This window comes from Salvelinus alpinus, chromosome 5 (genome assembly GCF_045679555.1).
Source record: "Salvelinus alpinus chromosome 5, SLU_Salpinus.1, whole genome shotgun sequence".
Lineage (NCBI taxonomy): Eukaryota > Metazoa > Chordata > Actinopteri > Salmoniformes > Salmonidae > Salvelinus > Salvelinus alpinus.
Window position 1 is genome coordinate 1,738,084 of NC_092090.1, and position 24,603 is coordinate 1,762,686.

Sequence of the window (24,603 nt, forward strand, 5' to 3'; positions counted from 1 at the left end):
CTTTCTCAAGGATTTAACCCTCAAAGAAATCTGCTCTCCATATATACCTTTCTCAAGGATTTAACCCACAAAGATATCTGCTCTCCAAATATACCTTTCTCAAGGATTTAACCCACAAAGAAATCTGCTCTCCAAATATACCTTTCTCAAGGATTTAACCCACAAAGATATCTGCTCTCCAAATATACCTTTCTCAAGGATTTAACCCACAAAGAAATCTGCTCTCCAAATATACCTTTCTCAAGGATTTAACCCACAAAGATATCTGCTCTCCAAATATACCTTTCTCAAGGATTTAACCCACAAAGAAATCTGCTCTCCAAATATACCTTTCTCAAGGATTTAACCCACAAAGAAATCTGCTCTCCAAATATACCTTTCTCAAGGATTTAACCCACAAAGATATCTGCTCTCCAAATATACCTTTCTCAAGGATTTAACCCACAAAGATATCTGCTCTCCAAATATACCTTTCTCAAGGATTTAACCCACAAAGATATCTGCTCTACAAATATACCTTTCTCAAGGATTTAACCCTCAAAGAAATCTGCTCTCCAAATATACCTTTCTCAAGGATTTAACCCACAAAGATATCTGCTCTCCAAATATACCTTTCTCAAGGATTTAACCCTCAAAGAAATCTGCTCTCCAAATATACCTTTCTCAAGGATTTAACCCACAAAGAAATCTGCTCTCCAAATATACCTTTCTCAAGGATTTAACCCACAAAGAAATCTGCTCTCCAAATATACCTTTCTCAAGGATTTAACCCACAAAGATATCTGCTCTCCAAATATACCTTTCTCAAGGATTTAACCCACAAAGATATCTGCTCTCCAAATATACCTTTCTCAAGGATTTAACCCACAAAGATATCTGCTCTCCAAATATACCTTTCTCAAGGATTTAACCCACAAAGAAATCTGCTCTCCAAATATACCTTTCTCAAGGATTTAACCCACAAAGATATCTGCTCTCCAAATATACCTTTCTCAAGGATTTAACCCACAAAGATATCTGCTCTCCAAATATACCTTTCTCAAGGATTTAACCCACAAAGATATCTGCTCTCCAAATATACCTTTCTCAAGGATTTAACCCACAAAGATATCAGCTCTCCAAATATACCTTTCTCAAGGATTTAACACACAAAGAAATCTGCTCTCCAAATATACCTTTCTCAAGGATTTAACACACAAAGATATCTGCTCTCCAAATATACCTTTCTCAAGGATTTAACCCACAAAGATATCTGCTCTCCAAATATACCTTTCTCAAGGATTTAACCCACAAAGAAATCAGCTCTCCAAATATACCTTTCTCAAGGATTTAACCCACAAAGAAATCTGCTCTCCAAATATACCTTTCTCAAGGATTTAACCCACAAAGAAATCTGCTCTCCAAATATACCTTTCTCAAGGATTTAACCCACAAAGAAATCTGCTCTCCAAATATACCTTTCTCAAGGATTTAACACACAAAGAAATCTGCTCTCCAAATATACCTTTCTCAAGGATTTAACACACAAAGATATCTGCTCTCCAAATATACCTTTCTCAAGGATTTAACCCACAAAGATATCTGCTCTCCAAATATACCTTTCTCAAGGATTTAACACACAAAGAAATCTGCTCTCCAAATATACCTTTCTCAAGGATTTAACACACAAAGATATCTGCTCTCCAAATATACCTTTCTCAAGGATTTAACCCACAAAGATATCAGCTCTCCAAATATACCTTTCTCAAGGATTTAACACACAAAGAAATCTGCTCTCCAAATATACCTTTCTCAAGGATTTAACACACAAAGATATCTGCTCTCCAAATATACCTTTCTCAAGGATTTAACCCACAAAGATATCTGCTCTCCAAATATACCTTTCTCAAGGATTTAACCCACAAAGAAATCAGCTCTCCAAATATACCTTTCTCAAGGATTTAACCCACAAAGAAATCTGCTCTCCAAATATACCTTTCTCAAGGATTTAACCCACAAAGAAATCTGCTCTCCAAATATACCTTTCTCAAGGATTTAACCCACAAAGAAATCTGCTCTCCAAATATACCTTTCTCAAGGATTTAACACACAAAGAAATCTGCTCTCCAAATATACCTTTCTCAAGGATTTAACCCACAAAGAAATCTGCTCTCCAAATATACCTTTCTCAAGGATTTAACCCACAAAGAAATCTGCTCTCCAAATATACCTTTCTCAAGGATTTAACCCACAAAGAAATCTGCTCTCCAAATATACCTTTCTCAAGGATTTAACCCACAAAGATATCTGCTCTCCAAATATACCTTTCTCAAGGATTTAACCCACAAAGAAATCTGCTCTCCAAATTCCATCTGACGGTACAAGTGAAAGGTTAAAAGCGAAGGCCTTCTGTCTCCACAGACAGACCTGATAGTGCTGAAGGAGGTGCATGGAGCGATGTCTGTTGACGCGCTGGCCTCCTCTCACCCTCTCTCTGCTAAAGAGGAAGACATCATGAGGCCTGCACAGATCAGTGAACTGTTTGACACCATCACCTACAGCAAGGTACGCTTCTAATCACACCTCTTACTGGCAACCTGCTGGCTTCACAACACAGCACAGCATGCCATATTCACCTGGGTCAAAATCACCTGGGTCAAAGTCATCTGGGTCAAAATTACCTTGGGCAAAATGATCTGGGTCAAAATCACCTGGATCAAAATCATCTGGGTCAAAATAACCTAGGTCAAAATAACTTGGGTCAAAATCATTTGGGTTAATGTCATTTGGGTCAAAATCACCTGGGTCTAAGTCGACTTGAAAACAATTAATCGGCATTACATTGAAATAGCAAATGCCACAGACATAATTTTCTGTCTGCATTTTTCTTAGGGATTTTGACTCAGGCGAGAGCTGCAGGCTGTACTGGGCCATGACAAGGCAGACGTGTTTCATTTCTTATATCCTGTGTTCTCTTCCTCCCAGGGAGCGGCAGGCTGTACTGGGCCATGACAAGGCAGACGTGTTTCATTTCTTATATCCTGTGTTTTCTTCCTCCCAGGGAGCGGCAGGCTGTACTGGGCCATGACAAGGCAGACATGTTTCATTTCTTATATCCTGTGTTCTCTTCTCCCAGGGAGCTGCAGGCTGTACTGGGCCATGACAAGGCAGACGTGTTTCATTTCTTATATCCTGTTCTCTTCCTCCCAGGGAGCGGCAGGCTGTACTGGGCCATGACAAGGCAGACGTGTTTCATTTCTTATATCCTGTGTTCTCTTCCTCCCAGGGAGCGGCAGGCTGTACTGGGCCATGACAAGGCAGACATGTTTCATTTCTTATATCCTGTTCTCTTCCTCCCAGGGAGCGGCAGGCTGTACTGGGCCATGACAAGTCAGACATGTTTCATTTCTTATATCCTGTGTTCTCTTCCTCCCAGGGAGCAGCAGGCTGTACTGGGCCATGACAAGGCAGACATGTTTCATTTCTTATATCCTGTGTTCTCTTCCTCCCAGGGAGCGGCAGGCTGTACTGGGCCATGGAGCGGCAGGCTGTACTGGGCCAGGGAGCGGCAGGCTGTACTGGGCCATGACAAGGCAGACGTGTTTCATTTATTATATCCTGTGTTTTCTTCCTCCCAGGGAGCGGCAGTTCTGAGGATGCTGTCTGAGTTCTTGACAGAGCCGGTCTTCTCCCGAGGACTTAGTGTGAGTATTGTTTATGTACATGTCTAATTACTACATTTTGTTCCACATCATTTTGTTTATATATATATATAAAAGTGAGAACTTACAGTTATGAATATAACTACTGTTCCCTGAAGGAGGGAACGAGGTATAACATGCCATGGCGAGTCAACGACCAATCGCATTCACCTGAAGAAAACTAAAAACACACCCAATGGGCTAATGAATGGAGAGCCCGCCCTCAGAAGCCACAGCCTCCTGGCTATGACACTGGAGCTCGCAATCATTTCAAATCAAATCCAAATCAAATTTTATTGGTCACATACACATATTTAGCAGATGTTATTGATGCCGGCTAAGTCGTCTGAATTCCGGTAGACGGAAACGGACGATGTATTTGGCCCGATTCTGGGCAGTCATTCATTTTGATTCTGGGCCGATTCAATCAGTTCCAGCCTCCCGGAAGAGAGCGGCTTCAGGGCAGATTCCTCATTGCTAGCTAGGTACTCTCTCCCCACTAACAGACAACTAAGTCTGAGCCGAATCCAGTAGTCTTTGTTTGCTTGAAAACGTTTGTAAATTGCGTGACACGGTCTCCTTCAGGCGAGCTGAAGAGCGAAGAATTGAGGAAATGAACGTTATAGCCAGGAAGGTGGGCTTCCTAGGGCAGGCTTTGCATTCAATGTCCCATTGGACATGTTTTAGTTTTCTTCAGGTGAATGTGATTGGTCGTTGACTCGCCATGGTGTCATCTCGGGGCTCCCGAGTGGCGCAGCGGTCTACGGCACTGCATCTCAGTGCTAGGTTCAAATCCAGGCTGTATCACAATCGGCTGTGATTGGGAGTCCCATAGGGCGGCGCACAATTGGCCCAGCGTCGTCCGGGTTTGGCCTGTGTAAGCAGTCATTGTAAATAAGAATGTGTTCTTAACTGACTTGCTTAGTTGAATAAAGGTTAAATAATAAAATAATAATTATACAGAGTGACCGACTGAAAGGGAAGTGATTTGGTATTTTGAGGCTGAAATGTGACTTGATTTCTCCACAGACGTATCTGAATACATTCAAGTACAGCAACACAGTCTACCAGGACCTCTGGAAGCACCTGCAGATGGTAATACATGATCACTGTCCTAATGTTTACCTTCATATACCTTTCCCATTATTAATTAAGGGCCCGATTCAGACTTAGGAAATGTATGCCTTTCCTAATCACTTCTCAATAGCTGGTATTCAGACTTACCTTATGAAGGTGTGTAACGAGCGTTGCAGGTGTGGTTCCCTTACGCGCGCTGAATACATTTAATTCAACTGTTGAACAACATCCCACTTGCTGACCAGCACAGTTTCTGGTGGAGTTTTCATTCAATAGGGTTTTCAGTACATTTATCTTAAGCCATCCCTTTAAATACGGAGTACATTTCATTGTGTGGACTCACTAGAATAGATTTAGAGAGAAGACATGGATCACTGGAGGAAAGCCAGCTCTGCCTCTTCGTCTCCGTTTCAGGACCAACTAGTATATTTAAAAATACTCTGATCTCTGACTATTTAGGGTTAGGAAAGTATTTATGAATCATCCTGAAAGTTAATTCCATGAGATATTGGAAGGTGGAACAAACTGTACAATAGGGGGTTGAACCTCTAAAACTACCCTGATAGCCCTCACTAGTCATGGAACTGTACGACAACGGTCCAGTCATCGTGAACCGTACGACAACGGTCCAGTCATCGTGAACCGTACGACAACGGTCCAGTCATCGTGAACCGTACGACAACGGTCCAGTCATCGTGAACCGTACGACAACGGTCCAGTCATCGTGAACCGTACGACAACGGTCCAGTCATCGTGAACCGTACGACAACGGTCCAGTCATCGTGAACCGTACGACAACGGTCCAGTCATCGTGAACCGTACGACAACGGTCCAGTCATCGTGAACCGTACGACAACGGTCCAGTCATCGTGAACCGTACGACAACGGTCCAGTCATCGTGAACCGTACGACAACGGTCCAGTCATCGTGAACCGTACGACAACGGTCCAGTCATCGTGAACCGTACGACAACGGTCCAGTCCGCACGACAACGGTCCAGTCATCGTGAACCGTACGACAACGGTCCAGTCATCGTGAACCGTACGACAACGGTCCAGTCATCGTGAACCGTACGACAACGGTCCAGTCATCGTGAACCGTACGACAACGGTCCAGTCATCGTGAACCGTACGACAACGGTCCAGTCATCGTGAACCGTACGACAACGGTCCAGTCATCGTGAACCGTACGACAACGGTCCAGTCATCGTGAACCGTACGACAACGGTCCAGTCATCGTGAACCGTACGACAACGGTCCAGTCCGCACGACAACGGTCCAGTCATCGTGAACCGTACGACAACGGTCCAGTCATCGTGAACCGTACGACAACGGTCCAGTCATCGTGAACCGTACGACAACGGTCCAGTCATCGTGAACCGTACGACAACGGTCCAGTCATCGTGAACCGTACGACAACGGTCCAGTCATCGTGAACCGTACGACAACGGTCCAGTCCGCACGACAACGGTCCAGTCATCGTGAACCGTACGACAACGGTCCAGTCATCGTGAACCGTACGACAACGGCGTTGATGTGGTTGTTGATGTTGTGGTTGTTGATGTTTTCAGGCCGCCGACTCGACGCCAGGGTTAGACCTCCCAGCCTCTGTAGATGACATCATGAACCGTTGGATCCTCCAGATGGGCTTCCCAGTGGTTACCATAGATACGGCCACAGGAAGCATCAACCAGAGACACTTCCTGCTGGACCCTGAGTCTGTAGTGGACAGACCTTCTCCATTCAAGTAACATACCTAACTACTGCATTACTTTCCCCAAAATACATGTGTGGCCTTGCTTTAGCAGTCTTCATGGTACTGGAAGAAGTAGTAGTGGTTTTTACTGCAGTAGTAGTAGTAGTAGTGGTTTTTACTGCAGTAGTAGTAGTAGTGGTAGCAGTAGTAGTACATGTGTGGCCTTGCTTTAGCAGTCTTCATGGTACTGGAAGAAGTAGTAGTGGTTTTTACTGCAGTAGTACTAGTGGTAGTAGTGGTAGTAGTAGTAGTAGTAGTAGTAGTTACTGGTAGTAGTAGCAGTGGTAGTAGTAGCAGTAGTAGTTGTAGTTACTGGTACTAGTAGCAGTGGTAGTTTTTACTGCAGTAGTAGTAGTGGTAGTAGTGGTAGTAGTGGTAGTAGTAGTAGTGGTAGTAGTAGTAGTTACTGGTAGTAGTAGCAGTAGTAGTAGTGGTAGTAGTGGTAGTAGTGGTAGTAGTGGTAGTAGTAGCAGTAGAAGTAGTAGTAGTTACTGGTAGTAGTAGTAGTAGTAGTGGTAGCAGTAGCAGGAGTAGTAGTAGTAGTTACTGGTAGTAGTAGTAGTAGTTTTAACTGCAGTAGTAGTAGTGGTAGTAGTGGTAGCAGTAGCAGGAGTAGTGGTAGTAGTAGTTTTTACTGCAGTGGTAGCAGTGGTGGTGGTGGTAGTAGTGGTAGTAGTAGTAGTAGTAGTAGTAGTAGTAGTGGTGGTGGTGGGTGTGGTCTGTTCTCAGTAGTATGATAACTCAGTAATGACAGGAATGGTCTGATAGTACTTCCTGTCTGTTCTCAGTAGTATGATAACTCAGTAATGACAGGAATGGTCTGATAGTACTTCCTGTCTGTTCTCAGTAGTATGATAACTCAGTAATGACAGGAATGGTCTGATAGTACTTCCTGTCTGTTCTCAGTAGTATGATAACTCAGTAATGGCAGGAATGGTCTGATAGTACTTCCTGTCTGTTCTCAGTAGTATGATAACTCAGCAATGACAGGAATGGTCTGATAGTACTTCCTGTCTGTTCTCAGCAGTATGATAACTCAGTAATGACAGGAATGGTCTGATAGTACTTCCTGTCTGTTCTCAGTAGTATGATAACTCAGTAATGACAGGAATGGTCTGATAGTACTTCCTGTCTGTTCTCAGTAGTATGATAACTCAGTAATGACAGGAATGGTCTGATATTACTTCCTGTCTGTTCTCAGTAGTATGATAACTCAGTAATGACAGGAATGGTCTGATAGTACTTCCTGTCTGTTCTCAGTAGTATGATAACTCAGTAATGACAGGAATGGTCTGATAGTACTTCCTGTCTGTTCTCAGTAGTATGATAACTCAGTAATGACAGGAATGGTCTGATAGTACTTCCTGTCTGTTCTCAGTAGTATGATAACTCAGTAATGACAGGAATGGTCTGACAGTACTTCCTGTCTGTTCTCAGTAGTATGATAACTCAGTAATGACAGGAATGGTCTGATAGTACTTCCTGTCTGTTCTCAGTAGTATGATAACTCAGTAATGACAGGAATGGTCTGATAGTACTTCCTGTCTGTTCTCAGTAGTATGATAACTCAGTAATGACAGGAATGGTCTGATAGTACTTCCTGTCTGTTCTCAGTAGTATGATAACTCAGTAATGACAGGAATGGTCTGATAGTACTTCCTGTCTGTTCTCAGTAGTATGATAACTCAGTAATGACAGGAATGGTCTGATAGTACTTCCTGTCTGTTCTCAGTAGTATGATAACTCAGTAATGACAGGAATGGTCTGATAGTACTTCCTGTCTGTTCTCAGTAGTATGATAACTCAGTAATGACAGGAATGGTCTGATAGTTCTTCCTGTCTGTTCTCAGTAGTATGAAAACTCAGTAATGACAGGAATGGTCTGATAGTACTTCCTGTCTGTTCTCTCTTTCTGTGTGTGTGTGTGTGTGTGTGTGTGTTTGTGTGTGCAATGCGTGTGTGATCTCCAGGTATGAATGGATTGTTCCTATAAAGTGGATAAAGAACGGGAAAGATCAGACTCCATACTGGTTACAGACTAAAACAGGTATGGGTTTAAACATTACACCACATCAGGATAACGCAGAACAAAACTATGTCCCAAATGGCTCCCTATTTAGTGCACTGGGCCCTTGTCAAAGGTTGTGCACTATAAAGGGGATAGGGCCCTGGTCTAGGGCCCTGGTCTAAAGTAGTGCACTATATAGGGAATAGGGCCCTGGTCTAAAGTAGTGCACTATATAGGGAATAGGGCCCTGGTCTAAAGTAGTGCACAATATAGGGAATAGGGTCCAATTGGGACGCAATAAAGAACTCTGTTGGCTCTATGATGTGAAGGATAATAATGTATTTCCTGCTTCCTTCAAATACAGCCACCCATCTACCAATGAAAACATTGGGATCTGATTGGGTGTTGGCCAATACCAAGGTGTCTGGATTCTTCAGGGTCAACTATGACAGTGGTAACTGGGAACGCCTACTCACCCAGCTCAGCACAGACCATGAGGTATCAGTCCATATGATAATGCCTCCTCACCCAGCTCAGCACAGACCATGAGGTAACAGTCCATATGATAATGCCTCCTCACCCAGCTCAGCACAGACCATGAGGTATCAGTCCATATGATAATGCCTCTTCACCCAGCTCAGCACAGACCATGAGGTAACAGTCCATATGATAACGCCTCCTCACCCAGCTCAGCACAGACCATGAGGTAACAGTCCATATGATAATGCCTCCTCACCCAGCTCAGCACAGACCATGAGGTATCAGTCCATATGATAATGCCTCCTCACCCAGCTCAGCACAGACCATGAGGTAACAGTCCATATGATAATGCCTCCTCACCCAGCTCAGCACAGACCATGAGGTAACAGTCCATATGATAATGCCTCCTCACCCAGCTCAGCACAGACCATGAGGTAACAGTCCATATGATAATGATGCTTTCTAACCTGCTAAATGAATATGTCTCAGGAAGACCAGCACAAATCCTGCTGACTGTCCGAATATGGAAACCATACATATTTCAATGTCCCTCTGTTTATATTCAGGCTATTCCAGTGATCAACAGAGCCCAGATTGTGGATGATGCTTTTAACCTGGCCAGGTGAGTCCTCTTCCACACAGCACAGTCTTCTCTCTGTATTCTGTCTGTATGTAGACTATCTATTAATTCCTCTGTCTATATTCTGTCTGTATGTAGACTATCTATAAATTCTTCTCTCTATATTCTGTCTGTATGTAGACTATCTATAAATTCTTCTCTCTATATTCTGTCTGTATGTAGACTATCTATAAATTCCTCTGTCTATATTCTGTCTGTATGTAGACTATCTATTAATTCCTCTGTCTATATTCTGTCTGTATGTAGACTATCTATAAATTCTTCTCTCTATATTCTGTCTGTATGTAGACTATCTATAAATTCCTCTGTCTATATTCTGTCTGTATGTAGACTATTTGTGCAGTCCTCTGTCTATATTCTGTCTACATGTAAACTATTTGTAAAGTCCTCTGTCTATATTCTGTCTACATGTAAACTATTTGTAAAGTCCTCTGTCTATATTCTGTCTGTTGCTGTCAGCACCATTTCAGCAGATTCCTGGTTGATGTAAATGTACTTGATGAATAAAGGTGTTTGTGATGTCTGGCTGTGTTGGTCCACGTCAGGGCGAGGACAGTCAGCACTATACTGGCTCTGAGAACCACCCTGTTCCTTCAGAGGGAGAGGGAGTACATGCCCTGGCAAACGGCTTACAGCAACCTGGGCTACTTCTTCCTCATGTTCGACCGCAGCGCCGTCTACGGACCCATGCAGGTCAGTGTTATAGAGGGGTCCTATATGCAGTATGTAGTACTTTGACCAGATCACTATATGGCACCCTGTTTCTTATGTAGTACTTTGACCAGATCACTATATGGCACCCTTTTCCTTATGTAGTACTTTGACCAGATCACTATATGGCACCCTGTTTCTTATGTAGTACTTTGACCAGATCACTATATGGCACCCTTTTCCTTATGTAGTACTTTGACCAGATCACTATATGGCACCCTGTTTCTTATGTAGTACTTTGACCAGATCACTATATGGCACCCTTTTCCTTATGTAGTACTTTGACCAGATCACTATATGGCACCCTATTCCTTATGTAGTACTTTGACCAGATCACTATATGGCACCCTTTTCCTTATGTAGTACTTTGACCAGATCACTATATGGCACCCTATTCCTTATGTAGTACTTTGACCAGATCACTATATGGCACCCTGTTTCTTATGTAGTACTTTGACCAGATCACTATATGGCACCCTGTTTCTTATGTAGTACTTTGACCAGATCACTATATGGCACCCTGTTTCTTATGTAGTACTTTGACCAGATCACTATATGGCACCCTGTTTCTTATGTAGTACTTTGACCAGATCACTATATGGCACCCTATTCCTTATGTAGTACTTTGACCAGATCACTATATGGCACCCTATTCCTTATGTAGTACTTTGACCAGATCACTATATGGCACCCTGTTTCTTATGTAGTACTTTGACCAGATCACTATATGGCACCCTGTTTCTTATGTAGTACTTTGACCAGATCACTATATGGCACCCTGTTTCTTATGTAGTACTTTGACCAGAGCACTATATGGCACCCTGTTTCTTATGTAGTACTTTGACCAGATCACTATTTGGCACCCTATTCCTTATGTAGTACTTTGACCAGATCACTATTTGGCACCCTATTCCTTATGTAGTACTTTGACCAGATCACTATATGGCACCCTATTCCTTATGTAGTACTTTGACCAGATCACTATGTGGCACCCTATTCCTTATGTAGTACTTTGACCAGAGCACTATATGGCACCCTATTCCTTATGTAGTACTTTGACCAGATCACTATGTGGCACCCTATTCCTTATGTAGTACTTTGACCAGATCACTATGTGGCACCCTATTCCTTATGTAGTACTTTGACCAGAGCACTATATGGCACCCTATTCCTTATGTAGTACTTTGACCAGATCACTATGTGGCACCCTATTCCTTGGGTAGTACTTTGACCAGAGTAATATATGGCACCCTATTCCTTATGTAGAACTTTGACCAGAGTAATATATGGCACCCTATTCCTTATGTAGTACTTTGACCAGATCACTATGTGGCACCCTATTCCTTATGTAGTACTTTGACCAGATCACTATATGGCACCCTATTCCTTATGTAGTACTTTGACCAGATCACTATTTGGCACCCTATTCCTTATGTAGTACTTTGACCAGATCACTATGTGGCACCCTATTCCTTATGTAGTACTTTGACCAGATCACTATATGGCACCCTGTTTCTTATGTAGTACTTTGACCAGATCACTATGTGGCACCCTATTCCTTATGTAGTACTTTGACCAGATCACTATATGGCACCCTATTCCTTATGTAGTACTTTGACCAGATCACTATGTGGCACCCTATTCCTTATGTAGTACTTTGACCAGATCACTATTTGGCACCCTATTCCTTATGTAGTACTTTGACCAGATCACTATTTGGCACCCTATTCCTTATGTAGTACTTTGACAAGATCACTATTTGGCACCCTATTCCTTATGTAGTACTTTGACCAGAGCACTATTTGGCACCCTATTCCTTATGTAGTACTTTGACCAGAGCACTATTTGGCACCCTATTCCTTTTGGCCACTATATGGAATAGTATAACACTAGACTACTGAATATTGTTTAAATGCAAAATCTGCCATTAAGATCAACTGTGTTCCATTTTGATTGACACTGAGGAATGCAAATGATAATGTTATCCAATATCTCTGATATGTTGTGATGCAGCGAGTTCTGTTATTATCTTTCATGCTTACCTCAATAAACAGCGAGTTTTGTTCTTATCTTTCAGGCTTACCTCAATAAACAGCGAGTTCTGTTCTTATCTTTCAGGTTTACCTCAATAAACAGCGAGTTCTGTTCTTATCTTTCAGGCTTACCTCAATAACCAGCGAGTTCTGCTCTTTTCTTTCAGGTTTACCTCAATAAACAGCGAGTTCTGTTCTTATCTTTCAGGTTTACCTCAATAAACAGCGAGTTCTGTTCTTATCTTTCAGGCTTACCTCAATAAACAGCGAGTTCTGTTCTTATCTTTCAGGTTTACCTCAATAAACAGCAAGTTATATTCTTATCTTTCAGGCTTACCTCAATAAACAGCAAGTTATGTTCTTATCTTTCAGGCTTACCTCAATAAACAGCGAGTTCTGTTCTTATCTTTCAGGCTTACCTCAATAAACAGCGAGTTCTGTTCTTATCTTTCAGGCTTACCTCAATAAACAGCGAGTTCTGTTCTTATCTTTCAGGCTTACCTCAATAAACAGCGAGTTCTGTTCTTATCTTTCAGGCTTACCTCAATAAACAGCAGGTTCTGTTCTTATCTTTCAGGCTTACCTCAATAAACAGCGAGTTCTGTTCTTATCTTTCAGGCTTACCTCAATAAACAGCGAGTTCTGTTCTTATCTTTCAGGCTTACCTCAATAAACAGCGAGTTCTGTTCTTATCTTTCAGGCTTACCTCAATAAACAGCGAGTTCTGTTCTTATCTTTCAGGCTTACCTCAATAAACAGCGAGTTCTGTTCTTATCTTTCAGGCTTACCTCAATAAACAGCGAGTTCTGTTCTTATCTTTCAGGCTTACCTCAATAAACAGCGAGTTCTGTTCTTATCTTTCAGGCTTACCTAAATAAACAGCGAGTTCTGTTCTTATCTTTCAGGCTTACCTCAATAAACAGCAAGTTATGTTCTTATCTTTCAGGCTTACCTCAATAAACAGCAAGTTATGTTCTTATCTTTCAGGCTTACCTCAATAAACAGCGAGTTCTGTTCTTATCTTTCAGGCTTACCTCAATAAACAGCACGTTATGTTCTTATCTTTCAGGCTTACCTCAATAAACAGCGAGTTCTGTTCTTATCTTTCAGGCTTACCTCAATAAACAGCGAGTTCTGTTCTTATCTTTCAGGCTTACCTCAATAAACAGCAGGTTCTGTTCTTATCTTTCAGGCTTACCTCAATAACCAGCGAGTTCTGTTCTTATCTTTCAGGCGTACCTCAATAAAGAGCGAGTTCTGTTCTTATCTTTCAGGCTTACCTCAATAAACAGTGAGTTCTGTTCTTATCTTTCAGGTTTACCTCAATAAACAGCGAGTTCTGTTCTTATCTTTCAGGCTTACCTCAATAAACAGCGAGTTCTGTTCTTATCTTTCAGGCTTACCTCAATAAACAGGTCACGCCTCTTTTCAACCACTTCAAGACTATCACTGCTGACTGGACCAAGATTCCTGAGAAACACACTGACCAGTAAGAACGTCTACTTTTCAACATGTTGATGGATACAGAGAGAAAATGTCACGATAGAAGACTAAACACTCAGCCAGCTCAACATGACAGATCTTATCCAGATATCGTGAATCTCCTCAATACGTTGGACGTTGTGAGGTCAGTATACTGTTAAGAGTCTCTTCTTTTTCGTTTGTAATTTCCTCTCCCGTCTCCAGGTACAACCAGGTGAATGCCATCTCTATAGCCTGCAGTACAGGAGTAGCAGGCTGTGAGGAGCTGACTACAGGCTGGTTCAAAGACTGGATGAATACGCCTGAGAACAACAGGTGAGGACAGAGATCCCTCTCCTCCTCTCCTCTCCTCTCCTCTCCTCTCCTCTCCTCTCCTCTCCTCTCCTCTCCTCTCCTCTCCTCTCCTCTCCTCTCCTCTCCTCTCCTCTCCTCTCCTCTCCTCTCCTCTCCTCTTCTCTCCTGACCTCTCTTCACCTCTCCTCTCCTCCTCCTCCTCAACCCTAGTGTTGGAGACTGTTATTGATCTCAACCCTAGTGTTGGAGACTGTTATTGATCCCAACCCTAGTGTTGGAGACTGGTATTGATCCCAACCCTAGTGTTGAAGACTGTTATTGATCCCAACCCTAGTGTTGAAGACTGTTATTGATCCCAACCCTAGTGTTGGAGACTGTTATTGATCCCAACCCTAGTGTTGAAGACTGTTATTGATCCCAACCCTAGTGTTGAAGACTGTTATTGATCTCAACCCTAGTGTTGAAGACTGTTATTGATCTCAACCCTAGTGTTGATGACTGGTATTGATCTCAACCCTAGTGTTGGAGACTGTTATTGATCTCAACCCTAGTGTTGAAGACTGTTATTGATCTCAACCCTAGTGTTGAAGACTGTTATTGATCTCAACCCTAGTGTTGAAGACTGGTATTGATCCCAACCCTAGTGTTGGAGACTGTTATTGATCCCAACCCTAGTGTTGAAGACTGTTATTGTTCCCAACCCTAGTGTTGGAGACTGTTATTGATCCCAACCCTAGTGTTGAAGACTGTTATTGATCCCAACCCTAGTGTTGAAGACTGTTATTGATCCCAACCCTAGTGTTGAAGACTGTTATTGATCCCAACCCTAGTGTTGAAGACTGTTATTGATCTCAACCCTAGTGTTGGAGACTGTTATTGATCCCAACCCTAGTGTTGAAGACTGGTATTGATCCCAACCCTAGTGTTGAAGACTGTTATTGATCTCAAACCTAGTGTTGAAGACTGTTATTGATCCCAACCCTAGTGTTGAAGACTGTTATTGATCCCAACCCTAGTGTTGAAGACTGTTATTGTTCCCAACCCTAGTGTTGGAGACTGTTATTGATCCCAACCCTAGTGTTGAAGACTGTTATTGATCCCAACCCTAGTGTTGGAGACTGTTATTGATCCCAACCCTAGTGTTGGAGACTGTTATTGATCCCAACCCTAGTGTTGAAGACTGTTATTGATCCCAACCCTAGTGCTGAAGACTGTTATTGATCCCAACCCTAGTGTTGAAGACTGTTATTTATCCCAACCCTAGTGTTGAAGACTGTTATTTATCCCAACCCTAGTGTTGAAGACTGTTATTGATCCCAACCCTAGTGTTGAAGACTGATATTGATCTCAACCCTAGTGTTGAAGACTGTTATTGATCCCAACCCTAGTGTTGAAGACTGTTATTTATCCCAACCCTAGTGCTGAAGACTGTTATTGATCCCAACCCTAGTGTTGAAGACTGTTATTGATCCCAACCCTAGTGTTGAAGACTGTTATTGATCCCAACCCTAGTGTTGAAGACTGTTATTGATCTCAACCCTAGTGTTGAAGACTGTTATTGATCCCAACCCTAGTGCTGAAGACTGATATTGATCCCAACCCTAGTGCTGAAGACTGTTATTGATCCCAACCCTAGTGTTGAAGACTGTTATTGATCCCAACCCTAGTGTTGAAGACTGTTATTGATCCCAACCCTAGTGTTGAAGACTGTTATTGATCTCAACCCTAGTGTTGAAGACTGTTATTGATCCCAACCCTAGTGTTGAAGACTGTTATTGATCCCAACCCTAGTGTTGGAGACTGTTATTGATCCCAACCCTAGTGTTGAAGACTGTTATTGATCCCAACCCTAGTGTTGAAGACTGTTATTGATCCCAACCCTAGTGTTGAAGACTGTTATTGATCTCAACCCTAGTGTTGGAGACTGTTATTGATCCCAACCCTAGTGTTGAAGACTGGTATTGATCCCAACCCTAGTGTTGAAGACTGTTATTGATCTCAAACCTAGTGTTGAAGACTGTTATTGATCCCAACCCTAGTGTTGAAGACTGTTATTGATCCCAACCCTAGTGTTGAAGACTGTTATTGTTCCCAACCCTAGTGTTGGAGACTGTTATTGATCCCAACCCTAGTGTTGAAGACTGTTATTGATCCCAACCCTAGTGTTGGAGACTGTTATTGATCCCAACCCTAGTGTTGGAGACTGTTATTGATCCCAACCCTAGTGTTGAAGACTGTTATTGATCCCAACCCTAGTGCTGAAGACTGTTATTGATCCCAACCCTAGTGTTGAAGACTGTTATTTATCCCAACCCTAGTGTTGAAGACTGTTATTTATCCCAACCCTAGTGTTGAAGACTGTTATTGATCCCAACCCTAGTGTTGAAGACTGATATTGATCTCAACCCTAGTGTTGAAGACTGTTATTGATCCCAACCCTAGTGTTGAAGACTGTTATTTATCCCAACCCTAGTGCTGAAGACTGTTATTGATCCCAACCCTAGTGTTGAAGACTGTTATTGATCCCAACCCTAGTGTTGAAGACTGTTATTGATCCCAACCCTAGTGTTGAAGACTGTTATTGATCTCAACCCTAGTGTTGAAGACTGTTATTGATCCCAACCCTAGTGCTGAAGACTGATATTGATCCCAACCCTAGTGCTGAAGACTGTTATTGATCCCAACCCTAGTGTTGAAGACTGTTATTGATCCCAACCCTAGTGTTGGAGACTGTTATTGATCCCAACCCTAGTGTTGAAGACTGTTATTGATCCCAACCCTAGTGTTGGAGACTGTTATTGATCCCAACCCTAGTGTTGAAGACTGTTATTGATCCCAACCCTAGTGTTGAAGACTGTTATTGATCCCAACCCTAGTGTTGAAGACTGTTATTGATCCCAACCCTAGTGTTGAAGACTGTTATTGATCCCAACCCTAGTGTTGAAGACTGTTATTGATCCCAACCCTAGTGTTGAAGACTGTTATTGATCCCAACCCTAGTGCTGAAGACTGATATTGATCCCAACCCTAGTGTTGAAGACTGTTATTGATCTCAACCCTAGTGTTGAAGACTGTTATTGATCCCAACCCTAGTGCTGAAGACTGATATTGATCCCAACCCTAGTGCTGAAGACTGTTATTGATCCCAACCCTAGTGTTGAAGACTGTTATTGATCCCAACCCTAGTGTTGGAGACTGTTATTGATCCCAACCCTAGTGTTGAAGACTGTTATTGATCCCAACCCTAGTGTTGGAGACTGTTATTGATCCCAACCCTAGTGCTGAAGACTGATATTGATCCCAACCCTAGTGTTGAAGACTGTTATTGATCTCAACCCTAGTGTTGGAGACTGTTATTGATCCCAACCCTAGTGTTGAAGACTGTTATTGATCCCAACCCTAGTGTTGAAGACTGTTATTGATCCCAACCCTAGTGTTGGAGACTGTTATTGATCCCAACCCTAGTGCTGAAGACTGTTCTTTTCACCTTGACTCTGGTGTTTGATGGCCTGATGCGATGATCTCTTTTACATTGTCTGGTCCAGGATTCACCCCAACCTGAGGAAGACAGTGTACTGCAGGGCCATCGCAGCAGGAGGGGTGGAGGAGTGGGACTTCGCCTGGAGGATGTACAAAGAGGCTTCCATTGCCTCTGAGGCTGACAAGCTGATGTATGCCCTGGCTTGCACCAGGGTTCCCTGGTTACTGAACAGGTGAGGATGACTTCTGGCCTGCACCAGGGGTCTCTGGTTAATGAACAGGTGAGGAGGACCTCTGGCTTGCACCAGGGGTCTCTGGTTACTGAACAGGTGAGGAGGACTTCTGGCCTGCACCAGGGGTCTCTGGTTACTGAACAGGAGAGGATGACTTCTGGCCTGCACCAGGGGTCTCTGGTTACTGAACAGGTGAGGAGGACCTCTGGCTTGCACCAGGGGTCTCTGGTTAATGAACAGGTGAGGAGGACCTCTGGCCTGCACCAAGGGTCTCTGGTTACTGAACAGGTGAGGAGGACTTCTGGCCTGCACCAGGGGTCTCTGGTTACTGAACAGGTGAGGATGACTTCTGGCCTGCACCAGGGGTCTCTGGTTACTGAACAGGTGAGGATGACTTCTGGTCTGCACCAGGGGTCTCTGGTTACTGAACAGGTGAGGATGACTTCTGGCTTGCACCAGGGGTCTCTGGTTACTGAACAGGTGAGGAGGACTTCTGGCCTGCACCAGGGGTCTCTGGTTACTGAACAGGTGAGGATGACTTCTGGCCTGCACCAGGGGTCTCTGGTTACTGAACAGGTGAGGATGACTTCTGGCCTGCACCAGGGGTCTATGGTTACTGAACAGGTGAGGATGACTTCTGGTCTGCACCAGGGGTCTCTGGTTACTGAACAGGTGAGGATGACCTCTGGCCTGCACCAGGGGTCTCTGGTTACTGAACAGGTGAGGATGACTTCTGGCCTGCACCAGGGGTCTCTGGTTACTGAACAGGTGAGGAGGACTTCTGGCCTGCACCAGGGGTCTCTGGTTACTGAACAGGTGAGGAGGACCTCTGGCCTGCACCAGGGGTCTCTGGTTACTGAACAGGTGAGGATGACTTCTGGCCTGCACCAGGGGTCTCTGGTTACTGAACAGGTGAGGAGGACCTCTGGCCTGCACCAGGGGTCTCTGGTTACTGAACAGGTGAGGATGACCTCTGGGCTGCACCAGGGGTCTCTGGTTACAGAACAGGTGAGGATGACTTCTGGCCTGCACCAGGGGTCTCTGGTTACTGAACAGGTGAGGATGACCTCTGGGCTGCACCAGGGGTCTCTGGTTACTGAACAGGTGAGGATGACTTCTGGCCTGCACCAGGGGTCTCTGGTTACTGAACAGGTGAGGATGACTTCTGGCCTGCACCAGGGTTCCCTGGTTACTGAACAGGTGAAATGGAACCCTATTTCTTATTTACAGTGCACTACTGCTCTATGACCCCTCTATGAGCCCTCTATGTGCCCTCTATGAGTCCTCTATGAGCCCTCTATGACCCTTCTATGGGTCCTTTATGAGCCCACTATGGGCCCTCTATGTGCCCTCTATGACCCCTCTATGACCCCTCTATGGGCCCTTTATGAGCCCACTATGAGCCCTCTATGACCCCTCTATGGGCCCTTTATGAGCCCACTATGGGCCCTCTATGTGCCCTCTATGACCCCTCTATGAGCCCTCTATGGGCCGTTTACGAGCCCACTATGGGCCCTCTATGAGCCCTCTATGAGCCCTCTATGGGCCCTCTATGTGCCCTCTATGACCCCTCTTTGACCCCTCTATGAGCCCACTATGGGCCCTCTGTGGGCCCTTTATGTGTCCTCTATGTGCCCTCTATGATCCCTCTATGAGCCCTCTATGGGCCCTCTATGTGCCCTCTATGACCCCTCTTTGACCCCTCTATGAGCCCACTATGGGCCCTCTGTGGGCCCTTTATGTGTCCTCTATGTGCCCTCTATGAGCCCTCTATGAGCCCTCTATGTGCCCTCTATGTGCCCTCTATGAGCCTTCTATGAGCCCTCTATGAGCCCTCTATGAGCCTTCTATGAGCCCTCTATGAGCCCTCTATGTGCCCTCTATGAGCCCTCTATGTGCCCTCTATGTGCTCTCTATGGGCCATCTAGTAGCCCTCTATGAGCCCTCTATGTGCCCTCTATTAGCCTTCTATGAGCCCTCTATGAGCCCTCTATGTGCCCTCTATGAGCCCTCTATGTGCCCTCTATGGGCCCTCTATGAGCCCTCTATGTGCCCTCTATGAGCCCTCTATGTGCCCTCTATGGGCCCTCTATGAGCCCTCTATGAGCCCTCTATGTGCCCTCTATGGGCCCTCTATGAGCCCTCTATGAGCCCTCTATGAGCCCTCTATGTGCCCTCTATGAGCCCTCTATGAGCCCTATGGGTTCTGGTCAAAGTGATGCAGTGTGTAGGAATCAAAGAGTATTCGTTGATCAATGTAGTTGTGAAGGATCATTCAGGATGGATCTGATCTGTGTGTTTGGGTTTCAGGTATCTGAACTACTGCCTGGATCCAGAGAAGATTCGTAAACAGGATGCCACATTCACCATTGTGTACATTGCTGGTAATGTTGTGGGCCAGTCTCTGGCTTGGGACTTTGTCAGAACCAACTGGGACCACTTATTTAATGAGTGAGTAGGATCCAGCATGTTTATAATGCATCTGTCTAATGTGAACACTGTAATGTATTGGCAGTTATTCATTATAATGTTTACGTCCCAAATTGCACCCTAATCCCTGTGTAGTACACTACCTCTGGTCAAAAGTAGTGGCACCCTAATCCCTATGTAGTACACTACCTCTGGTCAAAAGTAGTGGCACCCTAATCCCTATATAGTACACTACCTCTGGTCAAAAGTAGTGGCACCCTAATCCCTATATAGTACACTACCTCTGGTCAAAAGTAGTGGTACCCTAAACCCTATATAGTACACTACCTCTGGTCAAAGTAGTGGCACCTTAATCCCTATATAGTACACTACCTCTGGTCATATAGGGTAATGTTGTAGGCCTGTCTTTGGCTTGGTACTTTGTCAATGACTTTTCAATGTGTTGAATGTGGACCATATTTATGTCTTCTCGTCTTGTAGTTACGGAGGGGGATCGTTGTCCTTCGCACGGCTCATTGAAGGCATCACCAGGCGCTTCTCCTCAGAGTTTGAACTGAAACAGGTACAGCCCATTCAGAGATTCTGTGTCTCTGTGTGACTGTGATCCAACCCCATTCACAGCTTCTGTGTCTCTGTGTGACTGTGATCCAACCCCATTCACAGCTTCTGTGTCTCTGTGTGACTGTGATCCAACCCCAATCAGAGCTTCTGTGTCTCTGTGTGACTGTGATCCAACCCCAATCAGAGCTTCTGTGTCTCTGTGTGACTGTGATCCAACCCCAATCAGAGCGTCTGTGTCTCTGTGTGACTGTGATCCAACCCCAATCAGAGGTTCTGTGTCTCTGTGTGACTGTGAAGTTTGAACTGAAACAGGTACAGCCCAATCACAGCTTCTGTGTCTCTGTGTGACTGTGATCCAACCCCATTCAGAGCTTCTGTGTCTCTGTGTGACTGTGATCCAACCCCATTCACAGCTTCTGTGTCTCTGTGTGACTGTGATCCAACCCCAATCAGAGCTTCTGTGTCTCTGTGTGACTGTGATCCAACCCCATTCACAGCTTCTGTGTCTCTGTGTGACTGTGATCCAACCCCAATCAGAGCGTCTGTGTCTCTGTGTGACTGTGATCCAACCCCATTCACAGCTTCTGTGTCTCTGTGTGACTGTGATCCAACCCCAATCAGAGCGTCTGTGTCTCTGTGTGACTGTGATCCAACCCCATTCACAGCTTCTGTGTCTCTGTGTGACTGTGATCCAACCCCAATCATAGGTTCTGTGTCTCTGTGTGCCTGTGATCCAACCTCAATCAGAGGTTCTGTGTCTCTGTGTGACTGTGATCCAACCCCATTCAGAGCTTCTGTGTCTCTGTGTGCCTGTGATCCAACCCCAATCAGAGCTTCTGTGTCTCTGTGTGCCTGTGATCCAACCCCATTCAGAGCTTCTGTGTCTCTGTGTGCCTGTGATCCAACCCCAATCAGAGCTTCTGTGTCTCTGTGTGACTGTGATCCAACCCCATTCAGAGGTTCTGTGTCGCTGTGTGCCTGTGATCCAACCCCAGACGTCCAGGTGTCTTCCTGGTTGGTGATGTCACGCTGCTATAATTAACACAATAAGAGTGTTATCTCCTGACGTGTGAACAGGTATAATGAGAGAGAAACAGGTCTGGTTAACGAATAGAAAAACGCCAGCCCACTGGTGGTCCAGATGCTTCCAAACATTTAATGGATCTATTCAACAACGGTTCAGTAAAACATACCTTTATCAGGGTGGATACTGTCATCATCTAGGAAACAGAAACTCTCAGGCAAACATGGGCCAAATGTCCCCTCCCCTTCAGAAATAGATTAATACTGTCTTAATTACCTGTCCATTCCCTGGTCCTGTATATTAATACTGTCTTAATAACCTGTCCATTCTCTGGTCCTATAGATTAATACTGTCTTAATAACCTGTCCATTCTCTGGTCCAATAGTTGCAGCAGTTCATTGAGGAGAATGCAGAGCAGGGTTTTGGTTCAGCCACACTAGCAGTGGACCAGGCCCTGGAGAGAACCAAAGCCAACATCAAGTGGGTCGCAGAGAACAAGGGAGACGTCCTCACATGGTTCACTGTTAATTCAGCATAAATTTATTTGTGGACTGTTTGGAGATTAAATTCATATGTGGGGAATGCAAGTATTTAGTGTTTCATAATGTGGAGTTCAATATTTTTCTGAAATATTTGCCTAGAATTTTTATCCAGAACCAATAAAGTTTACATTGTAAAAATATATAGAATATATTGTATTGTGTAAAAAAAGTAGAGAAGTTTGAGTCAGGAGAGTGTTAAGTCAGACAGGTTCAGCTTTATAATCAGTCTTTAAAGAAGAACTATACAAGACAGGAAGAGAGGAGAGGAAGGAGGAGAGGAGGAGCGGAAAGGAGAAGAGCTCTCCTCTCCTTCAGTTTACTACCTTCCTCATCAGTCAGGGACCAACACCTCTCCTCTCTTTCAGTTTACTACCTTCCTCATCAGTCAGGGACCAACACCTCTCCTCTCCTTCAGTTTACTACCTTCCTCATCAGTCAGGGACCAACAGCTCTCCTCTCCTTCAGTTTACTACCTTCCTCATCAGTCAGGGACCAGCACCTCTCCTCTCCTTCAGTTTACATCATCCCTCTGAAACTGACAGTATCTCCCTTCATTAGTGGTCTATATCCTCTCTGTCATCATTCCTCTGAAACTGACAGTATCTCCCTTCATCTAGTGGTCTATATCCTCTCTGTCATCATCCCCCTGAAACTGACAGTATCTCCCTTCATTAGTGGTCTATATCCTCTCTGTCATCATCCCTCTGAAACTGACAGTATCTCCCTTCATCTAGTGGTCTATATCCTCTCTGTCATCATCCCTCTGAAACTGACAGTATCTCCCTTCATTAGTGGTCTATATCCTCTCTGTCATCATCCCCCTGAAACTGACAGTATCTCCCTTCATTAGTGGTCTATATCCTCTCTGTCATCATCCCTCTGAAACTGACAGTATCTCCCTTCATCTAGTGGTCTATATCCTCTCTGTCATCATCCCTCTGAAACTGACAGTATCTCCCTTCATTAGTGGTCTATATCCTCTCTATCCTCTCTATTTTACTAAATAGCATGAGATGGGCCCAGAATGTCCCAGAATGCCCTGTGTTATAGAGACTGCACTGAGCCAGCGAGCCGTGCCCCTCCCATTGCGTGCCAACGGTCAGGGGGAATCTGTTGTCTGTAATCCCAACACGGAAGCTAGCAGCTAGAGGACGAGCCCAGATGATGAAGGGCAGAGAGACACAGCCAGGAGTAGTGCAGGTCACATTCACCAGGCTGATGGCCTTGTAGCCTTTGACTGTGAGGTTGAACTGCATAGTTTACACAACAACCTAAAGATCACTGACAACTTCATGTTTTCTCCACACTAGATCATTTTATTTCTCTATTGTGTCTGCAGTGGTCCAGACAGAGCAACCCGTCAGTCACGCTGATGCCAGTGTTCATGGTGGAATGTGATTGGTTGGGTGGATGGCTTGACGGCTGGGTGGGGAATGTAGAGGTGGGGCTAAGGGATGGAGGGGGAGGGGTAAATGGAGAGTGGTCACTGTGTTGCTCTAAATTTAGCCAATGGCTCGGCTGGGGTGGAGCTAATCCTCTTTGGCCTGAATTAGGATTACCAGGCAGCTTTACCACTATGGTGCCTCTATGAAATCAAATGCAATTGTATTTGTACGAGGTAATAACATGGCTATATACAGGGAGTACCAGTACTAAGTCAATGTGGAGGGGTACCAGGTTATAACATGGCTATACACAGGGAGTACCAGGTAATAACATGGCTATATACAGGGAGTACCAGGTTATAACATGGTTATATACAGGGAGTACCAGGTTATAACATGGCTATATACAGGGAGTACCAGGTAATAACATGGCTATATACAGGAAGTACCAGGTTATAACATGGCTATATACAGGGAGTACCAGGTAATAACATGGCTATACACATGGAGTACCAGGTAATAACATGGCTATTAACAGGGAGTACCAGGTAATAACATGGCTATGTACAGGGAGTACCAGGTAATAACATGGCTATATACAGGGAGTACCAGGTAATAACATGGCTATACACATGGAGTACCAGGTAATAACATGGCTATACACATGGAGTACCAGGTAATAACATGGCTATATACAGGGAGTACCAGGTAATAACATGGCTATATACAGGGAGTACCAGGTAATAACATGGCTATACACATGGAGTACCAGGTAATAACATGGCTAT

At 44.2% G+C, this 24,603-nt stretch overlaps 1 protein-coding gene across 1 annotated transcript in view; it reads left to right on the forward strand.

Annotated features, from left to right (window-relative positions):
• LOC139575403 (aminopeptidase N-like) overlaps positions 1-22,537 on the forward strand; it is a 40,305-nt gene extending 17,768 nt beyond the window's left edge. Inside the window, exons 7-20 of the mRNA XM_071400332.1 lie at positions 2,401-2,544; positions 3,618-3,683; positions 4,710-4,775; positions 6,328-6,503; positions 8,483-8,559; positions 8,885-9,018; positions 9,567-9,622; positions 10,186-10,333; positions 13,782-13,873; positions 14,071-14,181; positions 17,706-17,873; positions 20,184-20,324; positions 20,784-20,865; positions 22,274-22,537. Coding sequence (XP_071256433.1) covers positions 2,401-2,544; positions 3,618-3,683; positions 4,710-4,775; positions 6,328-6,503; positions 8,483-8,559; positions 8,885-9,018; positions 9,567-9,622; positions 10,186-10,333; positions 13,782-13,873; positions 14,071-14,181; positions 17,706-17,873; positions 20,184-20,324; positions 20,784-20,865; positions 22,274-22,426 — 1,614 coding nt within the window. The 3' untranslated portion in view covers positions 22,427-22,537. The remainder of the gene's footprint in view (positions 1-2,400; positions 2,545-3,617; positions 3,684-4,709; positions 4,776-6,327; positions 6,504-8,482; positions 8,560-8,884; positions 9,019-9,566; positions 9,623-10,185; positions 10,334-13,781; positions 13,874-14,070; positions 14,182-17,705; positions 17,874-20,183; positions 20,325-20,783; positions 20,866-22,273) is intronic.
• The last annotated feature ends 2,066 nt before the right edge of the window (positions 22,538-24,603 follow it).